General features: G+C 39.4%; 1 protein-coding gene across 1 annotated transcript in view; it reads right to left on the reverse strand.

Moving 5' to 3' along the window:
• Positions 1 to 22,265, reverse strand: part of slc39a1 (solute carrier family 39 member 1) — a 172,948-nt gene extending 150,683 nt beyond the window's left edge. The window contains exon 1 of the mRNA XM_070859138.1: positions 22,215 to 22,265. Coding sequence (XP_070715239.1) covers positions 22,215 to 22,265 — 51 coding nt within the window. The remainder of the gene's footprint in view (positions 1 to 22,214) is intronic.
• Between the last annotated feature and the right edge of the window lie 857 nt (positions 22,266 to 23,122).

Raw genomic sequence — 23,122 nt, forward strand, 5'->3', positions numbered from 1 at the left:
AGGAGAATAAATAGCAAATAAAAACAGCAAATGCTGGAAATCTCAGCAGGTCAGGCAGCATTTGCCAGGAGACTAAACTCGCCTCCGATTGTTCATCCACAGCAAGTTTAAACATAATGTTCCCACCCGGATTGTTTTGCAGAATGGTTACTGAGGGACAGTCTATACTTCAATAACTGAACTGTAATAATTTCAGGAGCTCTAATCATAGATGACATTTTACACCCTATCTGACTTAACACAATCTGTATTTTAGGAGATTGGTTTAAAGTGTTCATTGCTCATAAGACAAGGTACCTGGAGCGACCTTTGTTCAATTTATTTCACAGCAAACATATTCTAAATTGATGCTTCCGCCCGGGCTTGAACGAGGGACCTGTTGCGTGTGAGACAAATGTGACAACCACTACACTACGGAAACCGTTGTTTAACTGCCTGCCCAGAGAGAAGTATTAAGCCAGAAGGTGTAATTCTGAATCCCTTTCTGTGAAAAAATCTTTTCGCAAACATTTCTCTGACTGAAGCTGCACAAATCAAAAATGTTCCTTTCAAAGTCGTTAAACTCCCAAATTAACGCGCCCCCTGAATCTTCTGAATCAGAAAGCTCTAGTTGTACCAACTCAATCCATAAATAACAAATAAAAACAGAATTGCTGGAAATCTCAGCTGGTCAGACAGCATCAGCATTTTTACCAGGAGACTAAGCTCGCCTCCGATTGTTCATCCACAGCAAGTTTAAACATAATATAGAATCATGGAATGGTTACAGCACGGAAGTAGGCCGTTCGGCCTGTCGAGCCCGTGCCGACTCTCAGCTAGTCCCACTCCTCCGGCCTTTACCCGTACTCCTGAGATATTGTTCTTTCAGATACTTACCAAATCCATTTTGAAAGATAAGATTAATTCTGCCCCCGCCACCCTTTCAGGCAGCGCATTCTGGATCCTAACCACGCGCTGCCAAATGGCCTCCTCCTGTTCCTGTGTTCCTATGTATAAAGTCTGGGGAACATGAGATCAAATCCTGCCGCTCTCACAGCCTTTCTAAATATAGCACCGTCATTCTATTCTCGTAAAACCAGCTGCTGAAGTATCGGCCAGCTGTGTTGGTTACAGCTCTGTTTATGTTCCTAAGACAACATCTACCACCATGTCCTGTAGTGTCGCGGTTATCATCCTCCCCAAACACACCAAAACTCCCCGATTGGAATCATTTTGAAAACTTTAAAATGGGCTGAATGGCTGACTCCTGTTCCTAATTCTTACGTTCTTATGATCTTATGTCCTTTCACTGGAGAACAATCTCTCCCCTGAACATGCATGAGGAGAAAGTTCCAACAAAATATTTCTGCCCGGGGAGCTTTCATGTGTGAGGTGAACGTGTTAAACGCTACACTGTGGACACATCTCCACTTGCAGCACCAGGTCAGATGGAAATGTTAAGCGAGCATCTGAACTGCTGAATCCCACTTTTAAGGACTTTGTCGTGGTGTCAGAACAAATTCTGGATGAGCCTCCATTTGCCGGCGAAGTTTGAAATTGCAGTTAGAACTTTTGCAAAGAATGACTTGCATTTTTACGTGGCCTTTCAACAACTCAGGGTATCCCCAAGCGATTTAAAGTCAATGAGCCTTGTAATGTGGAGAAAGATGTGCCCCAATAACCCCACACGCATCTCAATTCTTTTTGAAGCAGGAGAGTGTGTAACCTGTGTCTATAACATAAAGTAATGGGCTCATTAACGATCAAAGCCCATTATTAATCCTCTCACACACCTCAATTATGTTTATGCAATGAATTGATGGAAACTTCAATAACTGAACTTTAATGAGATAAGGAACTTTACTCATTGATGAAGTTTTATCCCCTAACTGATTTTACACACACTGTATTTTAGGAGAGTGAGTTAAAATGATCATCGCTCATGATACAAGGAACCTGGGGCTACTTTTAAAAATGTATTCCACAGAAAAATATTCTCCAAAATAATGTTTCTGTCCGTGCTCAAACCGGGGATATTTCGCATGTACGGCGAACATGATAACCTCGAAAAAAGGCATCCTGCAGCGCAGCCTCACTTCCCAGCAGCAGATCATAGCTGCAAACAAACCCATCGATTATTCCCACTTCCCCACCTCCACAGATACTGCCCGACCTGCTGAGTGTTTCCAACATTTTCTGTTTTTACTGAATACACAAACACAGCTATTCGTTCAAAATCAAACTGGAGGTGACCACACACAGATTGAACAGAGCCAGAGAGACAGACAGGATCAGGAAACACCGGAAAATGGGGCAAAACCCTGGCTGCAATCACCGACAGGGACGTGTGACTTACATAATCCCGACTAGCTCAGTAAATACAGCATGAGGCTCTTAATCTCAGGCTTGTGGGTTCGAGCTCTATGTTGGGCAAATCATTTTCATTAAATTTTATGTTGCTTTCTCGGGCAAATATAATTAATTAACCAATCAGCTTCTTTTGCACAGTGAAAGTAATGTTAACTGAGGGAGTCGATAATTGAATAATTTGTTCTGTGCTTTAAACCATATCCCATTTTACACACTGTACTTCAGGCATCTGATATAGAATGTTCATTGTAACATGAATGTGCTCCTGGGGAAACAGTGAGACAGGTTTTAGATCAAGGGTCTGGCTATTGTGAAACAACAAACACAATATCAATTCCGGAAGAACAACAGCTGAATTAAATGTGACTCCAACATGATTTGAACACACAGCCTCCTGATCTGGAGTTAGACCCGTAACCGTTGCACCACGATGTCCAGATTCTACAACAGTCCCAGCGGATCGGAAGGTAGCAAAGTTAACATCTCTATTCAAGAAAGGAGGGAGCGAGAAATCCGAGAACTACAGGACAGTTAGCCTGACATTAGTTATCGGGAAAATGCTGTAATCCATTGTTAAGGAAGTGGTATCAGGGCATTTAAAACATTATAACATGATTCGGCAGAGTCAAAATGGCTTTATGTAAATGTCATGGGCAGGTACAGAAAATAATCAAATAAGACTAATGTTAAGCTGGCCTTTATATCTAGCGAACTAGATCACCAGCAAGTGATCAGGAAGGCCAATGGAATCTTGGCCTTTATTGCAAAGGGGATGGAGTATAAAAGCAGGGAAGTCTTGCTACAGTTATACAGGGTATTGGTGAGGCCACACCCGGAATACTGCGTGTAGTTTTGGTTTCCATATTTACGAAAGGATATACTTGGTAGGAGGCAGTTCAGAGAAGGTTCAGTGGGTTGATACCGGAGTTGAGGGGGTTGACTTACGAGGAAAGATTGAGGAGGTTGGGCCTCTACTCATTGGAATTCAGAAGAATGAGAGGTGAACTTATAGAAACGTATAAGATTATGAGGGGGCTTGACAAGGTGGATGCAGAGAGGATGTTTCCACTGATGGGGGAGACTAGAACTAGAGGGCATGATCTTACAATAAGAGGCCGTCCATTTAAAACAGAGATGAGGAGGAATTTCTTCTCTCAGAGGGTTGTAAATCTGTGGAATTCATTGCTTCAGAGAGCTGTGGAAGCTGGGACATTGAATATATTTAAGACAGAAATAGACATTTTCTTAAACGATACGGGGATAAGGGGTTATGGGGAGCGGGCAGGGAAGTGGAGCTGAGTAAATGATCAGATCAGCCATGATCGTATTGAATGGCGGAGCAGGCTCGAGGGGCCGTATGGCCGACTCCTGCTCCTATTTCTTATGTTCATATAACAGGGCAGATGTTGTGTCCAGCTATACAAAGCCCTGGTTAGACCTCACTTGGGCGACTGTGTTCAGTTCTGGCACCGCACAGGCAGCATCTGCTTTTTTGCCAGGAGACTAAACTCACCTCCGATTGTTCATCCAAAGCAAGTTTAAATATAATGCTTCCGCCCGGGATCAAACCAGGGACCTTTTGTGTGTAAAGCAAATGTGATAACCGCTACACTATGGAAATCTCCATTACTGGAAGCACAACAGAGGGGAGCTGACCAGTGAGCTCCCTCGGTGCTGATTGGGGCCGATGCTGATATGGAAGCAAGTCATCTTCGACTCAGAAGAGAGGAGGATCGGGAGTGCATTGGCTCACCTTAAACAACTTCTGTCCCACACTGAAAGCTCTCAATCCTTCTCCTCCGCTGCCCTTTACAGAAATGTTACATAATTACCGCCCACCTTGTTCACTTTCACATCCTCACATTGGGCCGCAGAGACTCCTGTCGTCTCCCCGCGATCAGCGAACTCACCCAGTTTGTAAAGTTACACCCGGAACAAGTGTCCCGCAAAGGGCAGGAGAAGCGGGAGAGTCTGTAAACTCAGTGTGTAACAGGAAGTAACGGGGTTATTAACGGTGATTACAGCAATTCATTATCTTCGGAATCGAGGAAAAAACAGGAATAATGCATAAAGAAGATGCGGGAAAAACAATTTGGAAAATAAAAAATACTTGGAAAAACTACAGGGAAAAAAATCAAGGAAAAAATGTTAGAACAAAAAGGCAGGAAAAAAACACAGAAACAAATGCATTAAAAAGCGCGGGGAAAAGAATTTGGAAAAGAATTCAAGAAAAAAAAACGAGTACAAAAAAGGCAGGAAAAGACACGGAAAAAATGCGTTTAAAAAAATGGGGAAAAAAATGAATGAACACGAGAAAAAAAACAGGAGAAATAGAAAGGTGGGGGGAAAAAACACAGGAAAATCTATTGGAAAAAAACAAGGCAGATAAAAAGCACGGAAAAAAAACGTAAAAATAAAAATGTGTAAAAAATTGACGGAAAAAAGGCATTAAAAAACGTGGAAAAAAACCATGAAAACAGGGCGCAAAAAAACCTGAAAAATAATGCCTCAAAAAACACGAGAAAAAAAGTACGGGAAATAAAAATGTGGGGAATAATGCACTGGAGTAAAACGAAGATGAAAAAAATCTAGGAAAAAAAACGTGAAAATAAAAATGTGTAAAAAAATTAACGGAAAAAATGCGTTAAAAAAACGCGGAAAATTAAACATGAAAAAAACTGTGGGAAAAAACACGGAAAAAAAGGGGCAAAAATGCTGAAAAAAATGTTGGAAAAAAACATGAGAAAAAAAGCACGGGAAATAAAAAGTTGGGGGAAAATGCACTTGAAACAAACTACGGGGAAAAAATCAAGGAAAAAAACCATGCAAATAAAAATACGGGATAAAAATTCGTGAAAAAATATATGCAGGAATAAAATGGGGGAAAAAGCAAGAAAAAAGCACGAGAGAAAAAGCACGTGAAAATTAAAATACTCGGAAAAAAGCGTGAGAAGAAAAATTCAGGAAAAGAAACGAGAAAAAATGCATTAAAAAAATTTGGGAACATTTTTTTTCAAAAAGCGCGAGGCAAAATATTGGAAAAACTACAGGGAAAAAAATCATGGAAAAAATGCATTTAAAAAGCGATAAAAACAATGTTGAAAAAAGCATGAGAAATAAAAAGGCGTGAATAAATATGAGAAAAAATGTTGGAAACAATCACAGAAAAATACATGCGGAAAAAAAATGGGAAAAAATGCGGCAATCCAAACGCAGGAAAATAATATGGGGAAAACAGAGAGCAAAAAACATGGCAAGAAAATTTGGAAAAAAAAATGTGATAAAAACATGGGAAGTAAAAAGGACGTGAAAAACTACGTGGAAAAAACAGGAAAATGCATAAAGAAGATGTGGAAAAAACAATTTGGAAAATAAAAACACGAGAAAAAATAATTGGAAAAACTCTACAGGGAAAAAAATCAAGGAAGAAATGTTAGAATAAAAATGCAGGAAAAAAACAGGCAAACAAATTCGTTAAAATACGTAAAATTTGGATAAGATTTCGAGAAAAAAAACAAGTGAAATAAAAAGGCGGGAAAACAACACGTAAAAAAAAACACATATAAAACATGGGGGAAAATTGGAAAAAACACGAGAAATATAAAGCCAGGGAAAAAAACACAGGAAAATCTATTGGAAAAAAAAATTGTACAGAAACAAATCATGGAAAAAAAATTGTGAAAGTAAAAATGTGTCAAAAATTAACGGAAAAAAGGCGTTAAAAAAAGTGGGGAAAAAACGTGAAAAAAAGGCAGGAAAAAAAACAAAAAAAGGGACAAAAAACAATGCAAATGTTGGAAAAAACACGAGAAAGAAAGCTCGGGAAATAAATAGGTGGCGAAAAAAGCACTGGAACAAAACTACATGGAAAAAACTAAGGGAAAAAAACGTGAAAATAAAAATGCGGGACAAAAATTCGGGGAAAAATATATGTGGAAAAAAACCGGAAAAAATATATTAAACAAATGTGGGAAAAAATTTTGAAAAAAATCACGAGAAAAAATATTGGAAAAACTACAGGGAAAAAAATCATGGAAAAATGCGTGAAAAAAGCGGTAAAAACAATGTTAAAAATAACATGAAAATAAAAATTCGGGAAAAAAACATGCGGAAAAAATATGGGAAAAAATGCAGCAAAACAAACGTGGGAAAGATGCATTAAAAATGCGGGGGAAAAACACGTGAAAATGAAAAAACACGGGAAGAAAAATGCGGAAAAATATTTTGGAAAAAATATATGCAGGAAAAAAATATGGGATACAAATGCAGGAAAATAATAAGGGGAAAAACAGAGCAAAAAACATGGCAAGAAAAATTTGGAAAAAAACATGGCAAGTAAAAAGGCAGGAAAAAACACGGAAAAATGCGTTTAAAAAATGAGGGAGAAATTGAATGAACACGAGAAAAGAAACACGAGAAATACAAAGGTGGGGGAAAAAAACACAGGATAATCCATTGGAAAAAAACCATGCAGCAAAAAATCACGGAAAAAAGGTGAAAATAAAAATGTGTGAAAAATTAATGGAAAGAATGGTGTTAAAAAAACGTGGAAAAAAAACTGAAAAAAAGGCGGGAAAAAAACACGAAAAAAGGGACAAAAAACGCTGAAAAAAGTTGGAAAAAAACACGATAAAGAAAGCACGGGAAATAAAAAGGTGGGGGAAAAAGCACTGGAACAAAACAACGGGAAAAAAATCAAGGAAAAAAAACGTAAAAATAAAAATGCGGGACAAAAATTCGGGGAAAAAACAGAAAAAATGCATTAAAAAAAATGTGGGACAAAAATTTGGAAAAAAAGTGCGGGAAAAAATATTGGAAAGACTACAGGGAAAAAAATCATGGAAATTTTTTTTTTTAAACGGTAAAAACAATGTTGAAAAAAGCATGAGAAATAAAAAGGTGGGAAAAACACGAGAAAAAATATTGGAAACAATCACAGAAAATAACATGAAAATAAAAATGCAGGAGAAAAATTCGGGAAAAATACATGCGGAAAAAATATGGGAAAAATGCACCAAAACAAACTTGGGAAAAAATGCGGGGAGAAAACACATGAAAATAAAAATGGGAACAAAAACGCGGGCAGAAAAATGTGGGAAAATATTCCGGAAAAAATATATGCAGGAAAAAAATATGGGAAGCCAATGCGGGAATACAAATGTGGGAAAATAATAAGGGAAAAAACACAGAGCAAAAAACATGGCAGGAAAACATGAGAAAAAAAACATGGGAAGTAAACCGGCCGCGAAACACTACGTGGAAAAACGGGAAAAATGCATAAAGAAGATGCGGGAAAAACAATTTTGAAAATAAAAACACAAGAAAAAATAATTGGAAAAACTCTACAGGGAAAAAAATCAAGGAAAAATGTTAGTATAAAAATGCAGTAAAAAAACACGGGAACAAATGCGTTTAAAACATGGGGAAAGAATGGAAAAAACACGAGAAAAAAAACAAGAGAAATATAAAGGTGGGGGAAAATAACACAGAAAATCTATTGGAAAAAAAACTATGCAAAAAAAACATGGAAAAAAATGAAAATAAAAATGTGTAAAAAATTAACGGAAAAAAAGGCATTAAAGAAACATGAAAAAAAACGTGAAAAAAGGCAGGGAAAGTGGGTTGTGTTGCGTTTTACAATGCCCTACACTTTCTGAGGTTTTCGTTGCTTTTCGAGTTATTTTTCTACTTTTTTGAGTTTTACGAAGTTTCTCATAGTGCATATGGATTCTGCTGCGTTTTATATTGCCTGACGCTGTTTATGAGGTTTTCGCATTATTGTTTTACTATTTTGAGTTTTTAGAAGTTTCACATGATGTATATGGGTTGTGCCGTGGTTTACGCAGTTTCTGAGGTTTTCATAGTTTAGCGAGTAATTTTTTTAACTTTTTTGAGTTTTTTGAACTTTCTCATTGTCCATATGGGTTGTGTTGCGTTTTACAATGCGCTACGCTGTTTCTGAGGTTTTCGAGTCATTTTTTTACTTTTTTGAGTTTTTAGATGTTTCTCATGGTGCATAAGGGTTGTGTTGCGTTTCACAATGCCCTACGCTGTTTCTGAGGTTTTCGTTGTTTTTCGTGTTTTTTTTACTTTTATGAGTTTTATGAAAATCCTCATGAGGCATATGGGATTTGCTGCATGTTACATTGCCCTACTCTGTTTCTGAGGTTTTCGTTGCTTTTCGAGCTTTCTTGGACTTTTTCGCAGTTTCTCGTGGTGCATACGAATTCTGCTGTGATTTAAAATGCCCGACACTGTTTCTGAGGGTTTTGTGCTTTTTTTTACTCTTTTGAGTTTTTCGAAATTTTTCATGGTGCATATGGGTTATGCTGTGGTTTACACTGCGCTACGCTGTTTCTGAGGTTTTTGTTGTTTTTCGAGCAATTTTTTATTTTTTTGAGTTTTTAAAGTTTCTCATGGTGCATATGGGTTGTGTTGCGTTTCACAATGCCCTACGCTGTTTCTGAGGTTTTCGTTGTTTTTCAAGTTATTTTTTTTAAACTTTTTTGAGTTTTACGAAGTTTCTCATGGTGCATGTGGGTTGTGCTGCGTTTTACAATGCCCTACGCTGTTTCTGAGCTTTTTGAGTTCTTTTTTTACTTTTTTGAGTTTTCTGAAATTTCTCATTGTGTATATGGGTTGTGTTGCATTTTACAGTCCCCTAAGCTGTTTCTGAGGTATACTTTGCATTTCGAGCTTTCAAAAAACCTTTTTGATGTTTTTCGCAGTTTCTCGTGGTGCATATGGGTTATGCTGCGGTTTACACTACCCTACGCTGTTTCTGAGGTTTTCTTTGCCTTTCCAGCTTTTTAAAAACCTTTTTGGTGTTTTTCGCAGTTTCTCGTGGTGCATATGGATTCCTCTGCGTTTTACAATGCCCTACGCTGTTTCTGAGGTTTTCGTTGTTTTTCGTTTTTTTTTACTTTTTTGAGTTTTTCGAAGTTTCTCATGGTGCATATGGGATTTGGTGCGTTTCAAATTGCCCTACGTTGTTTCTGAGGTTTTCTTTGCTTTTCAAGCTTTTAAAAAAGGCGTTAAAGAAACGTGGACAAAAACGTGAAAAAAGGCGGGAAATGTTGGTTGTGTTGCGTTCTACAATGCCCTACGCTTTCAGAGGTTTTCGTTGGTTTTTGAGTTCTTTTTTTACTTTTTTGAGTTTTTCAAAGTTTCTCATGGTGCATATGGATTCTGCTGCGATTTAAAATGCCAACGCTGTTTCTGAGGTTTCGAGTTATTTTTTTACTATTTTGAGTTTTTAGAAGATTCTCGTGGTGCATATGTGATTTTGCTGCGCTTTACAGTGCCCTGCGTTATTTCTGAGGTTTTTGTTGCTTTTCGAGCTTTTTAAAAACGTTTTTGGTGTTTCTTGCAGTATCTCGTGCTGCATATGGACTTTGCTGCGTTTCACAATGCCCTGCACTGTTTCTGAGGTTTTCGTTGTTTTTTGAGTAATTTTTTTACTTTTTTGAGTTTTTCAAAGTTTCTCATGGTGCATATGCATTGTGTTATGTTTTACACTGCCCTACGCTGTTTCTGAGGTTTTCGAGTTTTTTTTAACTTTTTTAGTTTTTCGTAGTTTCTCGTGATGCATATGGTTTGTGCTACGTTATCAGAGCAGACGCTGTTTCTGAGATTTCCATTGTTTTTCGTGTTTTGTTTTTACTTTTATGAGTTTTACGAAGTTTCTTATGGTGCATATGTGATTTGCTGTGTGTTACATTGCGCTACGCTGTTTCTGAGGTTTTCGTTACTTTGCGAGCTTTTTAAAAGCTTTTTCGGACTTTTTCGTAGTTTCTCATGGTGCATATGGATTCTGCTGTGCTTTACAATGCCCTACTCTGTTTCTGACGTTTACAAGTTATTTTTTTACTTTTTTGAGGTTTTCGAAGTCTCTCGTGGTGCATATTGGTTGTGCTGCGTTTTACAGGGACCTACGCTGTTTTTGAGGATTTTGTTGTTTTTTGTGCAATGTTTTGACTTTTATGAGTTTAACGAAATTTCTCATGGTGCATAGGGGATTTGTTGCGTCTTATGTTGCCCTGTGCTGTTTCTGAAGTTTTTGTTGCTTTTCGAGCTTTTAAAAATCTTTTTTGGACTTTTTCGCAGTTTATCGTGGTGCGTATGGAATCTGCTGCGTTTTACAATGCCCTGCGCTGTTTCTGAGGTTGTCTTGGCTTTTCGAGCTTTTTAAAAAAAACCTTTTTGGTGTTTTTCGGAGTTTCTCATGGTGCCTATGGATTCCTCTGCGTTTTACAATTCCCTATGCTTTCTGAGGTTTACGTTGGTTCTCGAGTTCCTTTTTTACTTTTTTGAGTTTTTCGTAGCTTCTCATTATGTATATGGGTTGTGCTGCGTTTTACAGTGCCCTCCGCTATTTCTGAGGTTTTCGTTGTTTTTCGAGTTTTTTTTTACTTTTTTGTGTCTAGAAGTTTCTCATAGTGCATATGCGTTGTGCTGTGTTCTACGCTGTCCTGTGCTGTTTCTGAGGTTTTATTTGTTTTTCGAGTTAATTTTTTTACCTTTTCGAGTTTTTCGAAGTTTCTCATGCTGCCTATGGATTCTGCTACGGTTTGCACTGAGCCACGTTATTTCTGTGCTATTCGAGTTTATTTGTAACTTAGTCTAGTTTTTAGAAGTTTGTCATTGTGCATATGGGTTGTGGTGCGTTTTACAATGCCCTACGTTATTTTTCTGAGGTTTTCTTTGTTTTTCGTGTTTTTTTTTACTTTCATGAGTTTTACGAAGTTTCTCATGGTGCATATAAGATTTGGTGCGTTTCAAATTGCCCTACGCTGTTTCTGAGATTTTCTTTGCTTTTCGAGCTTGTAAAAAATCTTTTTGGTGTTTTTCGTAGGTTCTCGTGGTGCATGTGGATTCCTCTGCGTTTTACAATGCGCTACGCTTTTTCTGAGATTTTTGTTGTTTTTCGAGTTATTTTTTTAATTTTTTGAGTTTTTCAAAGTTTCTCATCTGTTGTGTTTTACACTGCCCTACTCTGCTTCTGAGGTTTTCCAGTTCTTTTTTTTAATTTGGAGATTTTTGAAGCTTCTCATGGTGCATATGGGTTGTCCTGCGTTTTGCACTAAGCTACGCTGTTTCTAAAGTTTTCGTTGTTTTTTGAGTTATTTTTTTACTTTTTTGAGTTTGTAGGTTTTTCACGGTGCATATGGGTTGTGCTGCGTTTTACACTGTGCTACGCTGTTTCAGAGGTTTTCATTGTTTGTCGTGTTATTTTTTTACTTTTTTGAGTTTTACGAAGTTTCTCATGGTGCATATGGGATTTGCTGCCTGTTACATTGCCTATGTTGTTTCTGAGGTTTGCATTGCTTTTCGAGCTTTTTAACATCTTTTTGGACCCTTTCACAGTTTCTCGTGGTGCATATGGATTCTGCTGCGATTTACAATGCCCTACGCTGGTTCTGAGGTGATCAAGTTTTTGTTTACATTTATGAGTTTTTCGAAGTTTCTCATGGTGCATATGGCTTGTGCTGCGTTTTACAGTGCCGTACACTGTGAGGTTTTCATTGCTTTTTGAGCTTTTAAAAAATGTTGTTGGTATTTCTCGCAGTATCTCGTGGTGTATATCGATTGTGCTGCGTTTTACAATGCACTACGGTGTTTCAGAGGTTTTCGTTGTTTTTCGAGTAATTTTTTTACTTTTTTGAGTTTTTCGAAGTTTCTCATGGTGTATATCGATTGTGCTGCGTTTTACACTACCCTACGCTTTTTCTGAGGTTTTCGAGTTATTTGTTTAATTTTCAGATTTTTCAAGTTTCTCATGGTGCATATGGGTTGTCCTGCGTTTTGCACTAAGCTGCCCTGTTTCTAAGGTTTTCGTTGTTTTCTGAGTTATTTTTTTACTTTTATGAGTTTGTAGGCTTTTTTTGGTGCATATGGGTTGTGCTGCGTTTTACACTGCGCTACACTGTTTCTGACGTTTTCCAGTGACTTTTTTACTTTATTAGTTTTTCGTAGTTTCTCATGGTGTATATGGGTTGTGCTGTGGTTTAAACTGCGCTACGCTGTTTCTGAGGTTTTTTGAGTTCTTTTTTTACTTTTTTGAGTTTTTAGAAGTTTCTCATGGTGCATATGAGTTGTGCTGTGTGTTACATTGCCCTACGCTGTTTCTGAGGTTTTTGTTGCTTTTCGAGCTTTTAAAAATCTTTTTTGGACTTTTTTGCAGTTTTTCTTGGTGCATCTGTTGCTATTTACAATGCCCTACGCTGTTTCTGAGGTTTTTGAGTTATTTTTTTACTTTTTTAGATTTTCGTTGTTTCTCGTGGTGTATATGGGTTGTGCTGCGTATTACAGTGACCTACGCTGTGTTTGAGGTTTTCGTTGTTTTTCTTGTCATTTTTTTACTTTTTTGAGTTTTACGAAGTTTCTCGTGGTGCATATGGGTTGTGCGGCATTTTACACTGCCCTACGCTGTTTCTGAGGTTTTCTTTGCTTTTCGAGCGTTTTAGAAAACCTTTTTGGTGTTTTTCGCAGTTTCTCATGGTGCATATGGATTCCTCTGTGTTTTACAATGCCCTACGCTGTTTGTGAGGCTGTCGTTGTTTTTCGAGGTTTAGAAACATAGAAACATAGAAAATAGGTGCAGGAGCAGGTCATTCAGCCCTTCTAGCCTGCACCGCCATTTAATGAGTTTATGGCTGAACATGAAACTTCAGTACCCCCTTCCTGCTTTCTCGCCATACCCCTTGATCCCCTGAGTAGTAAGGACTTCATCTAACTCCCTTTTGAATATATTTAGTGAATTGGCCTCAACTACTTTCTGTGGTAGAGAATTCCACAGGTTCACCACTCTCTGGGTGAAGAAGTTTCTCCTCATCTCGGTCCTAAATGGCTTACCCCTTATCCTCAGACTGTGACCCCTGGTTCTGGACTTCCCCAACATTGGGAACATTCTTCCTGCATCTAACCTGTCGAAACCCGTCAGAACTTTAAACGTTTCTATGAGGTCCCCTCTCATTCTTCTGAACTCCAGTGAATACAAGCCCAGTTGATCCAGTCTTTCTTGATAGGTCAGTCCCACCATCCCGGGAATCAGTCTGGTGAATCTTCGCTGCACTCCCTCAATAGCAAGAATGTCCTTCCTCAAGTTAGGAGACCAAAACTGTACACAATACTCCAGGTGTGGCCTCACCAAGGCCCTGTACAACTGTAGCAACACCTCCCTGCCCCTGTACTCAAATCCCCTCGCTATGAAGGCCAACATGCCATTTGCTTTCTTAACCGCCTGCTGTACCTGCATGCCAACCATCAATGACTGATGTACCATGACACCCAGGTCTCGTTGCACCTCCCCTTTTTCTAATCTGTCACCATTCAGATAATAGTCTGTCTCTCTGTTTTTACCACCAAAGTGGATAACCTCACATTTATCCACATTATACTTCATCTGCCATGCATTTGCCCACTCACCTAACCTATCCAAGTCACTCTGCAGCCTAATAGCATCCTCCTCGCAGCTCACACTGCCACCCAACTTAGTGTCATCTGCAAATTTGGAGATACTACATTTAATCCCCTCGTCTAAATCATTAATGTACAATGTAAACAGCTGGGGCCCCAGCACAGAACCTTGCGGTACCCCACTAGTCACTGCCTGCCATTCTGAAAAGTACCCATTTACTCCTACTCTTTGCTTCCTGTCTGACAACCAGTTCTCAATCCACGTCAGCACACTACCCCCAATCCCATGTGCTTTAACTTTGCACATTAATCTCTTGTGTGGGACCTTGTCGAAAGCCTTCTGAAAGTCCAAATATACCACATCAACTGGTTCTCCTTTGTCTACTTTACTGGAAACATCCTCAAAAAATTCCAGAAGATTTGTCAAGCATGATTTCTCTTTCACAAATCCATGCTGACTTGGACCTATCATGTCACCATTTTCCAAATGCGCTGCTATGACATCCTTAATAATTGATTCCATCATTTTACCCACTACTGAGGTCAGGCTGACTGGTCTATAATTCCCTGTTTTCTCTCTCCCTCCTTTTTTAAAAAGTGGGGTTACATTGGCTACCCTCCACTCGATAGGAAGGGTTTTTTTTTACCTTTTTGAGTTTTTCGAAGTTTCTCATGATGCATATGGGTTGTGCTGCGATTTACAGAGACCTGCGCTGTTCCTGAGGTTTTCGTTATTTTTCGTTTATCTTTTTACTTTTATGAGTTTTACGAAATTTCTCTTGTTGCATATGCGATTTGCTGCGTGTTACGTTACCCGACGCTATTTGTGAGGTTTTTGTTACTTCTCGAGCTTCGGTGTTTCTCCAATCTCTCTTGGTGCATATGGTTTCTGCTGCGTTTTGCGCTGCATTACGCTGTTTCTGAGGTTTTCGTTGTTTTTCGAGTTATTTTTTTACTTTTTTGAATTTTTAGAAGTTTCTCATGGTGCATCTGTGGTGTGCTGCGTTTTACATAAGAAGAACATAAGAATTAAGAACAGGAGTAGGCCATCGAGCCCCTCGAACCTGCTCCGCCATTCAACAAGATCATGGCTGATCTGGCCGTGGACTCAGCTCCACTTACCCACCCGCTCCCCATAACTCTTAATTCCCTGATTGGTTAAAAATCTGTCCATCTGTGATTTGAATACATTCAATGAGCTAGCCTCAACTGCTTCCTTGGGCAGAGAATTCCACAGATTCACAACCCTCTGGGAGAAGAAATTCCTTCTCAACTCGGTTTTAAATTGGCTCCCCGTATTTTGAAGCTGTGCCCCCTAGTTCTAGTCTCCCCGACCAGTGGAAACAACCTCTCTGCCTCTATCTTGTCTATCCCTTTCATTAGTTAAAATGTTTTGATAAGATCACCCTTCATCCTTCCGAACTCCAGTGAGTAAAGACCCAGTCTACTCAATCTATCATCATAAGGTAACCCCCTCATCTCCGGAATCAGCCTAGTGAATCCAAAGCTAGTGTATCCTTCCTTAAGTAAGGTGACCAAAACTGCACACAGTACTCCAGGTGCGGCCTCACCAATACCCTATACAGTTGCAGCAGGACCTCCCTGCTTTTGTACTCCATCCCTCTCGCAATGAAGGCCAACATTCCATTCACCTTCCTGATTACCTGCTGCACCTGCAAACTAACTTTTTGGGATTCATGCACAAGGACCCCCAGGTCCCTCTGCACCACAGCATGTTGTAATTTCTCCCCATTCAAATAATATTCCCTTTTACTGTTTTTTTTCCCAAGGTGGATGACCTCACATTTTCCAACATTGTATTCCATCTGCCAAACCTTAGCCCATTCGCTTACCGTATCTAAATCTCTTTGCCGCCTCTCTGTGTCCTCCACACAACCCGCTTTCCCACTAATCTTTGTGTCATCTGCAAATGTTGTTACACTACACTCTGTCCCCTCTTCCAGGTGATCTATGTATATTGTAAACAGTTGTGGTCCCAGCACCAATCCCTTTGGCACACCACAAACCACCAATTTCCAACACAAAAAGGACCCATTTATCCCGACTCTCTGCTTTCTGTTAGACAGCCAATTCTCGATCCATGCTAATACATTTCCTCTGACTCCGCATACCTTTATCTTCTGCAGTAACCTTTTGTGTGGCACCTAATTGAATGCCCTTTGGAAATCTAAATACACCACATCCATCGGTACACCTCTATCCACCATGCTCGTTATATCCTCAAAGAATTCCAGTAAATTAGTTAAGCATGATTTCCCCTTCATGAATCCATGTTGCATCTGCTTGATTGCACTATTCCTATCTAGGTGTCCCGCTATTTCTTCCTTAATGATAGATTCAAGCATTTTCCCCACTACAGATATTAAACTAACCGACCTATAGTTACCTGCCTTTTGTCTGCCCTCTTTTTTAAACAGAGGCATTACATTAGCTGCTTTCCAATCTGCTGGTACCTCCCCAGAGTCCAGAGAATTTTGGTAGATTATAACGAATGCATCTGCTATAACTTCCACCATCTCTTTTAATACCCTGGGATGCATTTCATCAGGACCAGGGGACTTGTCTACCTTCAGTCCCATTAGCCTGTCCAGCACTACCCCCCTAGTGATAGTGATCATCTCAAGGTCCTCCCTTCCCACATTCCCGTGACCAGCACTTTTTGGCATGGTTTTTGTGTCTTCCACTGTGAAGACCGAAGCAAAATAATTGTTTAAGGTCTCAGCCATTTCCACATTTCCCATTATTAAATCCCCCTTCTCATCTTCTAAGGGACCAACATTTACTTTTGTCACTCTTTTCCATTTTATATATCGGTAAAAGCTTTTACTATCTGTTTTTATGTTTTGCGCAAGTTTACTTTCATAATCTATCTTTCCTTTCTTTATTGCTTTCTTAGTCATTCTTTGCTGTCGTTTAAAATGTTCCCAATCTTCTAGTTTCCCACTAACCTTGGTCACCTTATACGCATTGGTTTTTAATTTGATACTCTCCTTCAATTCCTTGGTTATCCACGGCTGGTTATCCCTTCTCTTACCGCCCTTCTTTTTCACTGGAATATATTTTTGTTGAGCACTATGAAAGAGCTCCTTAAAAGTCCTCCACTGTTCCTCAATTGTGCCATCGTTTAGTCTGTGTTTCCAGTCTACTTTAGCCAACTCTGCCCTCATCCCACTGTAGTCCCCTTTGAGACACTACTTCCTCACCCGCAATCTGTATTACAAATTCAACCATATTGTGATCACTCATTCCAAGAGGATCTTTTAATAGGAGATCGTTTATTATTCCTGTCTCATTACACAAGACCAGATCTAAGATAGCTTGCTCCCTTGTAGGTTCTGTAACATACTGTTCTAAAACAATCCTGTATGCATTCTATGAATTCCTCCTCAAGGCTGCCCAGTTCGATTTTACAATGCCCTACGCTGTTTCTGAGGTATTCGAGTTATTTTTTTACTTTTTTGAGTTTTTCGTAGTTTCTCGTGGTACATATGGTTTGTGCTGTGTTTTACAGTGACCTACGCTGTTTCTGGGGTTTCTTTGCTTTTCGTGTTTTTTTTACTTTTGTGAGTTTGCCGAAGGTTTTCATGGTGCACATGGGTTGTGCTACGTTTTACACTGCCCTACGCTGTTTCTGAGGTTTTCGAATTCTTTATTTACTTTTTTGAGTTTTTAGAAGTCTCTCAAAGTGCATTTGTTTTGTGGTGCGTTTTACTGAGACCTACCTGTTTCTGAGATTTTCGTTGTTTTTCGAGCTTTTTAAAATCTTTTTTGGTGTTTTTCGCAGTTTCTCGTGGTGCATACGGATTCCTCTGCGTTTTACATGCCCTATGTTGTTTCTGAGATTTTTGTCATTTTTCGATTTTTTCAAAACTTTTTTTTGAGTTTCTCATCGTCCATATTGATTCTGCTGCCTTTCACACTGCGCTACACTGTTGCTGAGATTTTCAAGTTCTTTTTTTACTTTTTTGAGTTTTTAGAAGTTACTCATGGTGCATATGGTTGTGCTGCGATTACAGTGCCGTACGCTATTTCTGAGGTTTTCGTTGCATTTCGAGCTTTTTAAAAAACCTTTTCACTGTTTCTCGCAATTTCTCGTCGTGCATATCAGTTGTGCTGCGTTTTGCACTGTCCTATGCTATTTCTGAGGTTTTTGAGTTATTTTTTTACTTTTTTGAGTTTTTCATAGTTTCTCGTGGTGCACATGCGATGTGCTGTGTTCAACACTGCCCAACGCTTTTTCTGAGGTTTTCTTTGCTTTTCGAGCTATTTAAAATCTTTTTTGGACTTTGTCGCAGTTTCTCGTGGTGCATATGGATTCTGCTGTGATTAACAATGCCCTACGCTGGTTCTGAGGTTTTCGAGTTATTTTTTTTACTTTTTTGAGTTTCTATAATTTTCTCATGGTGCACATGGGTTGTGCTGCGTTTTACACTGCCCTACGCTGTTTCTGAGGCTTTCGAGTTATATTTTTACTATTTTGAGTTATTCGAAGTTTCTCATCGTGCACATGGGTCGTGCTAAGTTTTACAGTGCCCTACGCTGTTTCTGATGTTTTCGTTGCTTTTCGAGCTTTTTAACAACTTTTTTGGTGATTCTCGCAGTATCTCGTGGTGCATATGGGTTGTGCTGCGTTTTACAATGCCCTACGCTGTTTTATTTTTTTCCCATTTTTTAATCGTTTCCCCACCCCTCCCCAATTTTTAATCACGTGTTTTTCCCGTGTTTTTTTCTGTGATTTACTTCCCTGTATTTTTTCCAATGTTTTCTCCCATTTCCCCCCACCCCCCTACCCCCCGCCTTTCTTTTTCCCAGGTATTTTTCCCTGCATTTTTTTTGTGTGATTTTTTTCACATTTTTTTCCACCAATTTTTTCCCTGACTTTTTCTATCCTGTGCTTTTCCCCATGCTTTTTTTTCATGTGTTTGTTTTCACGTGCTTTTTCCTGCACTTTTTTTCCAATATTCTTTCCCGTGTTTTTTTCCCTGCCTTTTTTCCTGTATTTTTTCTGTCAAATCAGGTGAACGAATCAGTCCAATCAATCAGTCGAATCAGTCAAACGATTCAGTCAAACAAATCCGTCAAATCAGTTATTTATGTCAGTCGAATCAGTCAGTTGTATCAATCAAATGAATCACTCGAATCAATCTGTCAAACAGATCAGTCGAATCAGTCGAATCAGGTGAATCAGGTGAATCAGTCGATTGAATCAGTCGAATCAGGTGAATCAGTCGATTGAATCAGTCGAATCAGGTGAATCAGTCGAATCAGGTGAATCAGTCGATTGAATCAGTCGAATCAGTCGAATCAGGTGAATCAGTAGAATTAACCACTCGAATCAATCTGCAGAATCAATCGAATCAGTCGAATCAATCAGTCGATTCGTTTGAAACAATCCACTGAGTCAAATCAATCGAATCAATCTGTCGAATCGATCAACCGAATCGAATCAGTCGATTCACTCAATTGAATCAGTTGAACAAATCGATCTAATCAGTCAAAACAATCGAATGTCGAATTAGTGTAATGAATCAGTCGAATCAATCGAATCAGTCAAATGAATTGAATCAATTCCTTAGAGGATGAGACTGGGGAATTAATAATGCACAACAGGGACATGGCAGAAACTTTGAACAAATATTTTCTATTGGTCTTCATGGTAGAAAACATTAATAACATCCCAATAACCGATAATCAAGGGGCTATAGGGAGGGAAGAATGTAAAACAATCACTATCACTAAAGAAAAAGTACTTGGTAAAATAATGGTACAAAAGGTGGACAAGTCTCCTGGATCTGATGTCCTGCATTCCTTGGTCTTAAAAGAAGTGACTGCAGAGATAATGGATGCATTGGATATAATCTACCAAAAATTGCCCTGGATTCAGGAAAACCCCAAAAATGGGGGAGACAGAAAGCAAGAAACTATAAACCAGTTAGCCTGACATCTGTCATTGGGAAAATGCTGGGAGCAGTAGCAGGATATTTGGAAAAGCATAATACAGTGAAGCAGAGTCAGCAATGTTTTATGAAAGGGAAATCATGTTGGGCAAATTCTTTGAGGCTGTAATGAGCAGGGTGGATAAGGGGAAATCAGTGGATGTGGTGTATTTGGATTTCTGGAAGGCCACATAAAAGATTACTGCTCATGATAAGAGCACACGGGGTTGGGGTAATATTAGTTAGCCAATTCTCTATGCATGCTAACAGAAAACAGAGAGTCGGGATAAATGGGTCATTTTCCAGTTTGCAAATGGTAACTAGTGGGGTGCCGCAGGGATCGGTGCCGGGGAGTCAAATATTTACAATCTATATCTATCTGGATGAAGTGACCGTGTATCATTACAGCTGTGTTTGCTGATAATTCAAAGATAGATGGGAAAGTTAGTTGTGAGGAGAGTGCAAAAAATCGGCAAAGGAATATAGACAGGCTAATGAGTGGGCAAACATTTGGCAGATGGAGTATAATGTGAGAAAGTGTGAGGTTATCCACTTTGGTAGGAAAAATAAAAAAGCAAATTATTATTTAAATGGGTTGAGATTACAAAATGCTGAGGTACAGAGGGATCTGTGGAAACACAGAAAGTTAGCATGCAATTAATTATCAATTAATTAGGAAGGCAAATGGCCTTTATTGCAAGGGGATGGAGTAGGTAAGTCCTGCTACAACTATACACTGAGACCACACCTGGAGTACTGTGTACAGTTTAGGTCTCCTTATACTTGCATTGATTGGTGGCAGTTCAGAGAAGGTACATGACGTTGTTTCTTGAGATGAAGCTGTTGTCATATGAAGAAAGGTTGAGCAGGTTGGGCCTATACTCCTTGGTGTTTAGAAGAATGAGAGGTGATCTTATTGAAACATATACGATGACGCGGGCTTGACAGGGTCAATGCAGAAAGGATGTTCCGCCGAGTGGGGGAATCTATAACTAGGGGGCATAGTTTCTGAATAAGGGGTCACCCATTTAAAACAGAAAAGAGGAGGAATTTCTTCTCTCAGAGGGTCGTGAATCTTTGGAATTCTCTACCGCAGAGAGCTGTGGAGGCTGGGTCATTGAATATATTTAAGGTGCACTAGACACATTTTTGAATGTTAAGAGAGTCAAGGGTAATGGGGAGCGGGCAGGGAAGTGGAGTTGAGGCCAAGATTAGGTTAGCAAGGATTTTATTGACTCCTGCTCCTATTATGTTTTTATGAGCCCAGTACAGACAGCATGAGTGAGTATGTCATATATTCACACAGATTAACAGCTGCTCACATGAGCCTAATGTAGACAGTGTGAGAGTGAGCAATTTAATATTCAACCGAATCACTGGTACCTCACAGAAAGACCAGTCTAGGTAGTGTGTGAGTAAATGTGTTAATATTCATCCAGATTACTGACCACTCACATGGAGCGCAGTGTGCAGATTATGTGAGTGAGTGTGTTAATAACCACGTGGATCACAGGCCCCTCGTAGGGAGCCCAGTGATGGAAATGGGGAAAAAATTGTGTGGTTTTTTAAATTGCTGAATTTTTTTTTTACGAAACTGCCTGGTGATCCAGAAGGAAGTCAGATGCCTCCATTCGCTGTGCAGTGTATGGGAGCACACATCTTCGGCACAGAAGCACAACCTGCGATCACATTGGCCTAGACTACCAATAAAGCATCTAGTATTCTCATTGATAATAATGGGAGAACTGTTTGTAAGAGTTGCCATTACTAACAATGAAAATGCCTACCAAAAATACAGAAACACAACACGATAATTAAAAAAGCACCTCACATATTTAAAATTAATTGAACTGTAATTTAATTTGATGTTTAAGAAAAAAAATATTTTTTAGAATTAAAAAAAATATGTTTCATTAGAGTTAACAAGAAATTTACCTTAATGGACAGGATTTTAATATTAAAAATTAGAAATTAAATTACATTTTTCGGTTTTAAAGCTCTGATGCTGGTAAAGTATGCGATATGCCTGCTTTTACCAGGCATAAGCGTTTGAAGAACATTTGCTGTGCAAATAGCCCAATCACTGCCCTGCAAAAGTCCTTCTCTGGAGGATGCATGTGATCTGTTTGAAGAAATTGTGACAGATCACAAAGGCGGGTTGTCGGTGTATCTGCCCTGAAATCTGCCATTTGTGAGGCTTCTTCAGGGGCATGCGCACATGGTGCACAATTTACTTACCCGAATCACTGGCCCATCACAGAAAGCCCAGTGTAGACAGTGTGTGAGTGATCTCTCGATTTCGAGAGACTGCCTATGATGATAATATTACCCCGATTACCGGCCCTCATAGGGAGCACAGTACAGAGACTGTGTGCACGAGCTTCATAATATGCACCCGGAGGGAGCCGAGTGTAGACAGTGTGTGAGTGAGTGTGTTGATATTCACCCAGGTCACTGTCCCCTCGGGCGGGTGAAGAGCGCCTCACTCACAATATCCAACAGCAGGGAGTCTGAGGCTGCAATGTTTCCACTTCTTCTCATTGTTTAATGAGTTTCACAATCAGAGTAAAGGGATATTTCCCCACATTCTTCAACTGCTCTCTGAATTTAGTCTGAGTCACGGCATAAATACCCGTGTTTGTGCAACAACTCAACAGCTGCAGCATATATCCAAGTTCAATTACACAAGATGGTAGATATACAGAATTATAGTCCAATAAATACATCCGCCTCCATATAGGACACACAAGATATACCGCCCATAACAAGATGAAATTACCAGAGATAACAAGCAGTAAAATGATGGATTTCCTGCGGCTCGCCATCTCAGGGTCTCCGAGACTCTCTGCACTGCTGGGACACCGGAGTCTCCTGCGGGCTCTGCTGGCCACTAAAATGTGTCTGACAGTGACAACATTGAGCAGCAGAATCACAACAAATGGGACCCCCGGGGTGAGAATATGATGAAGGAACTCGATTGCTCCCCAGACCTTTGATTCCCTAACAACCATTGTTACACCACAAAACCAGGGTTCGTTCGAAAGGGCATACCAACCAGTCAACATAAAATACCAAAAAATGTTCTTTAAGCTGCTCAGCACAACCACTGTTCCCAGAACCACAGCTGCTGTTCTCGCGGTGCAATATTTTGTTTTCAGCTTCTGCAAACAAATGGCCACAAATCGATCAAACGTGAAAGTGACGGTGAACCAAATAGAACAGTCTGTGACTGCGAACAGCAGGACGGCGTGGATATTACACACGTGGATGGACTGGATGAAAAGAAACTGTTCCTCATAAATAGTCGGAATATGCCTCCATATCAGGTCGAGGATAACGACCAGTAGATCTGCCGCTGCCATGGCCACCAGGTAGCGAGTGACACATTTGGAGAGTCC

The sequence above is a fragment of the Pristiophorus japonicus genome, chromosome 17 (assembly GCF_044704955.1).
Source record: "Pristiophorus japonicus isolate sPriJap1 chromosome 17, sPriJap1.hap1, whole genome shotgun sequence".
Lineage (NCBI taxonomy): Eukaryota > Metazoa > Chordata > Chondrichthyes > Pristiophoridae > Pristiophorus > Pristiophorus japonicus.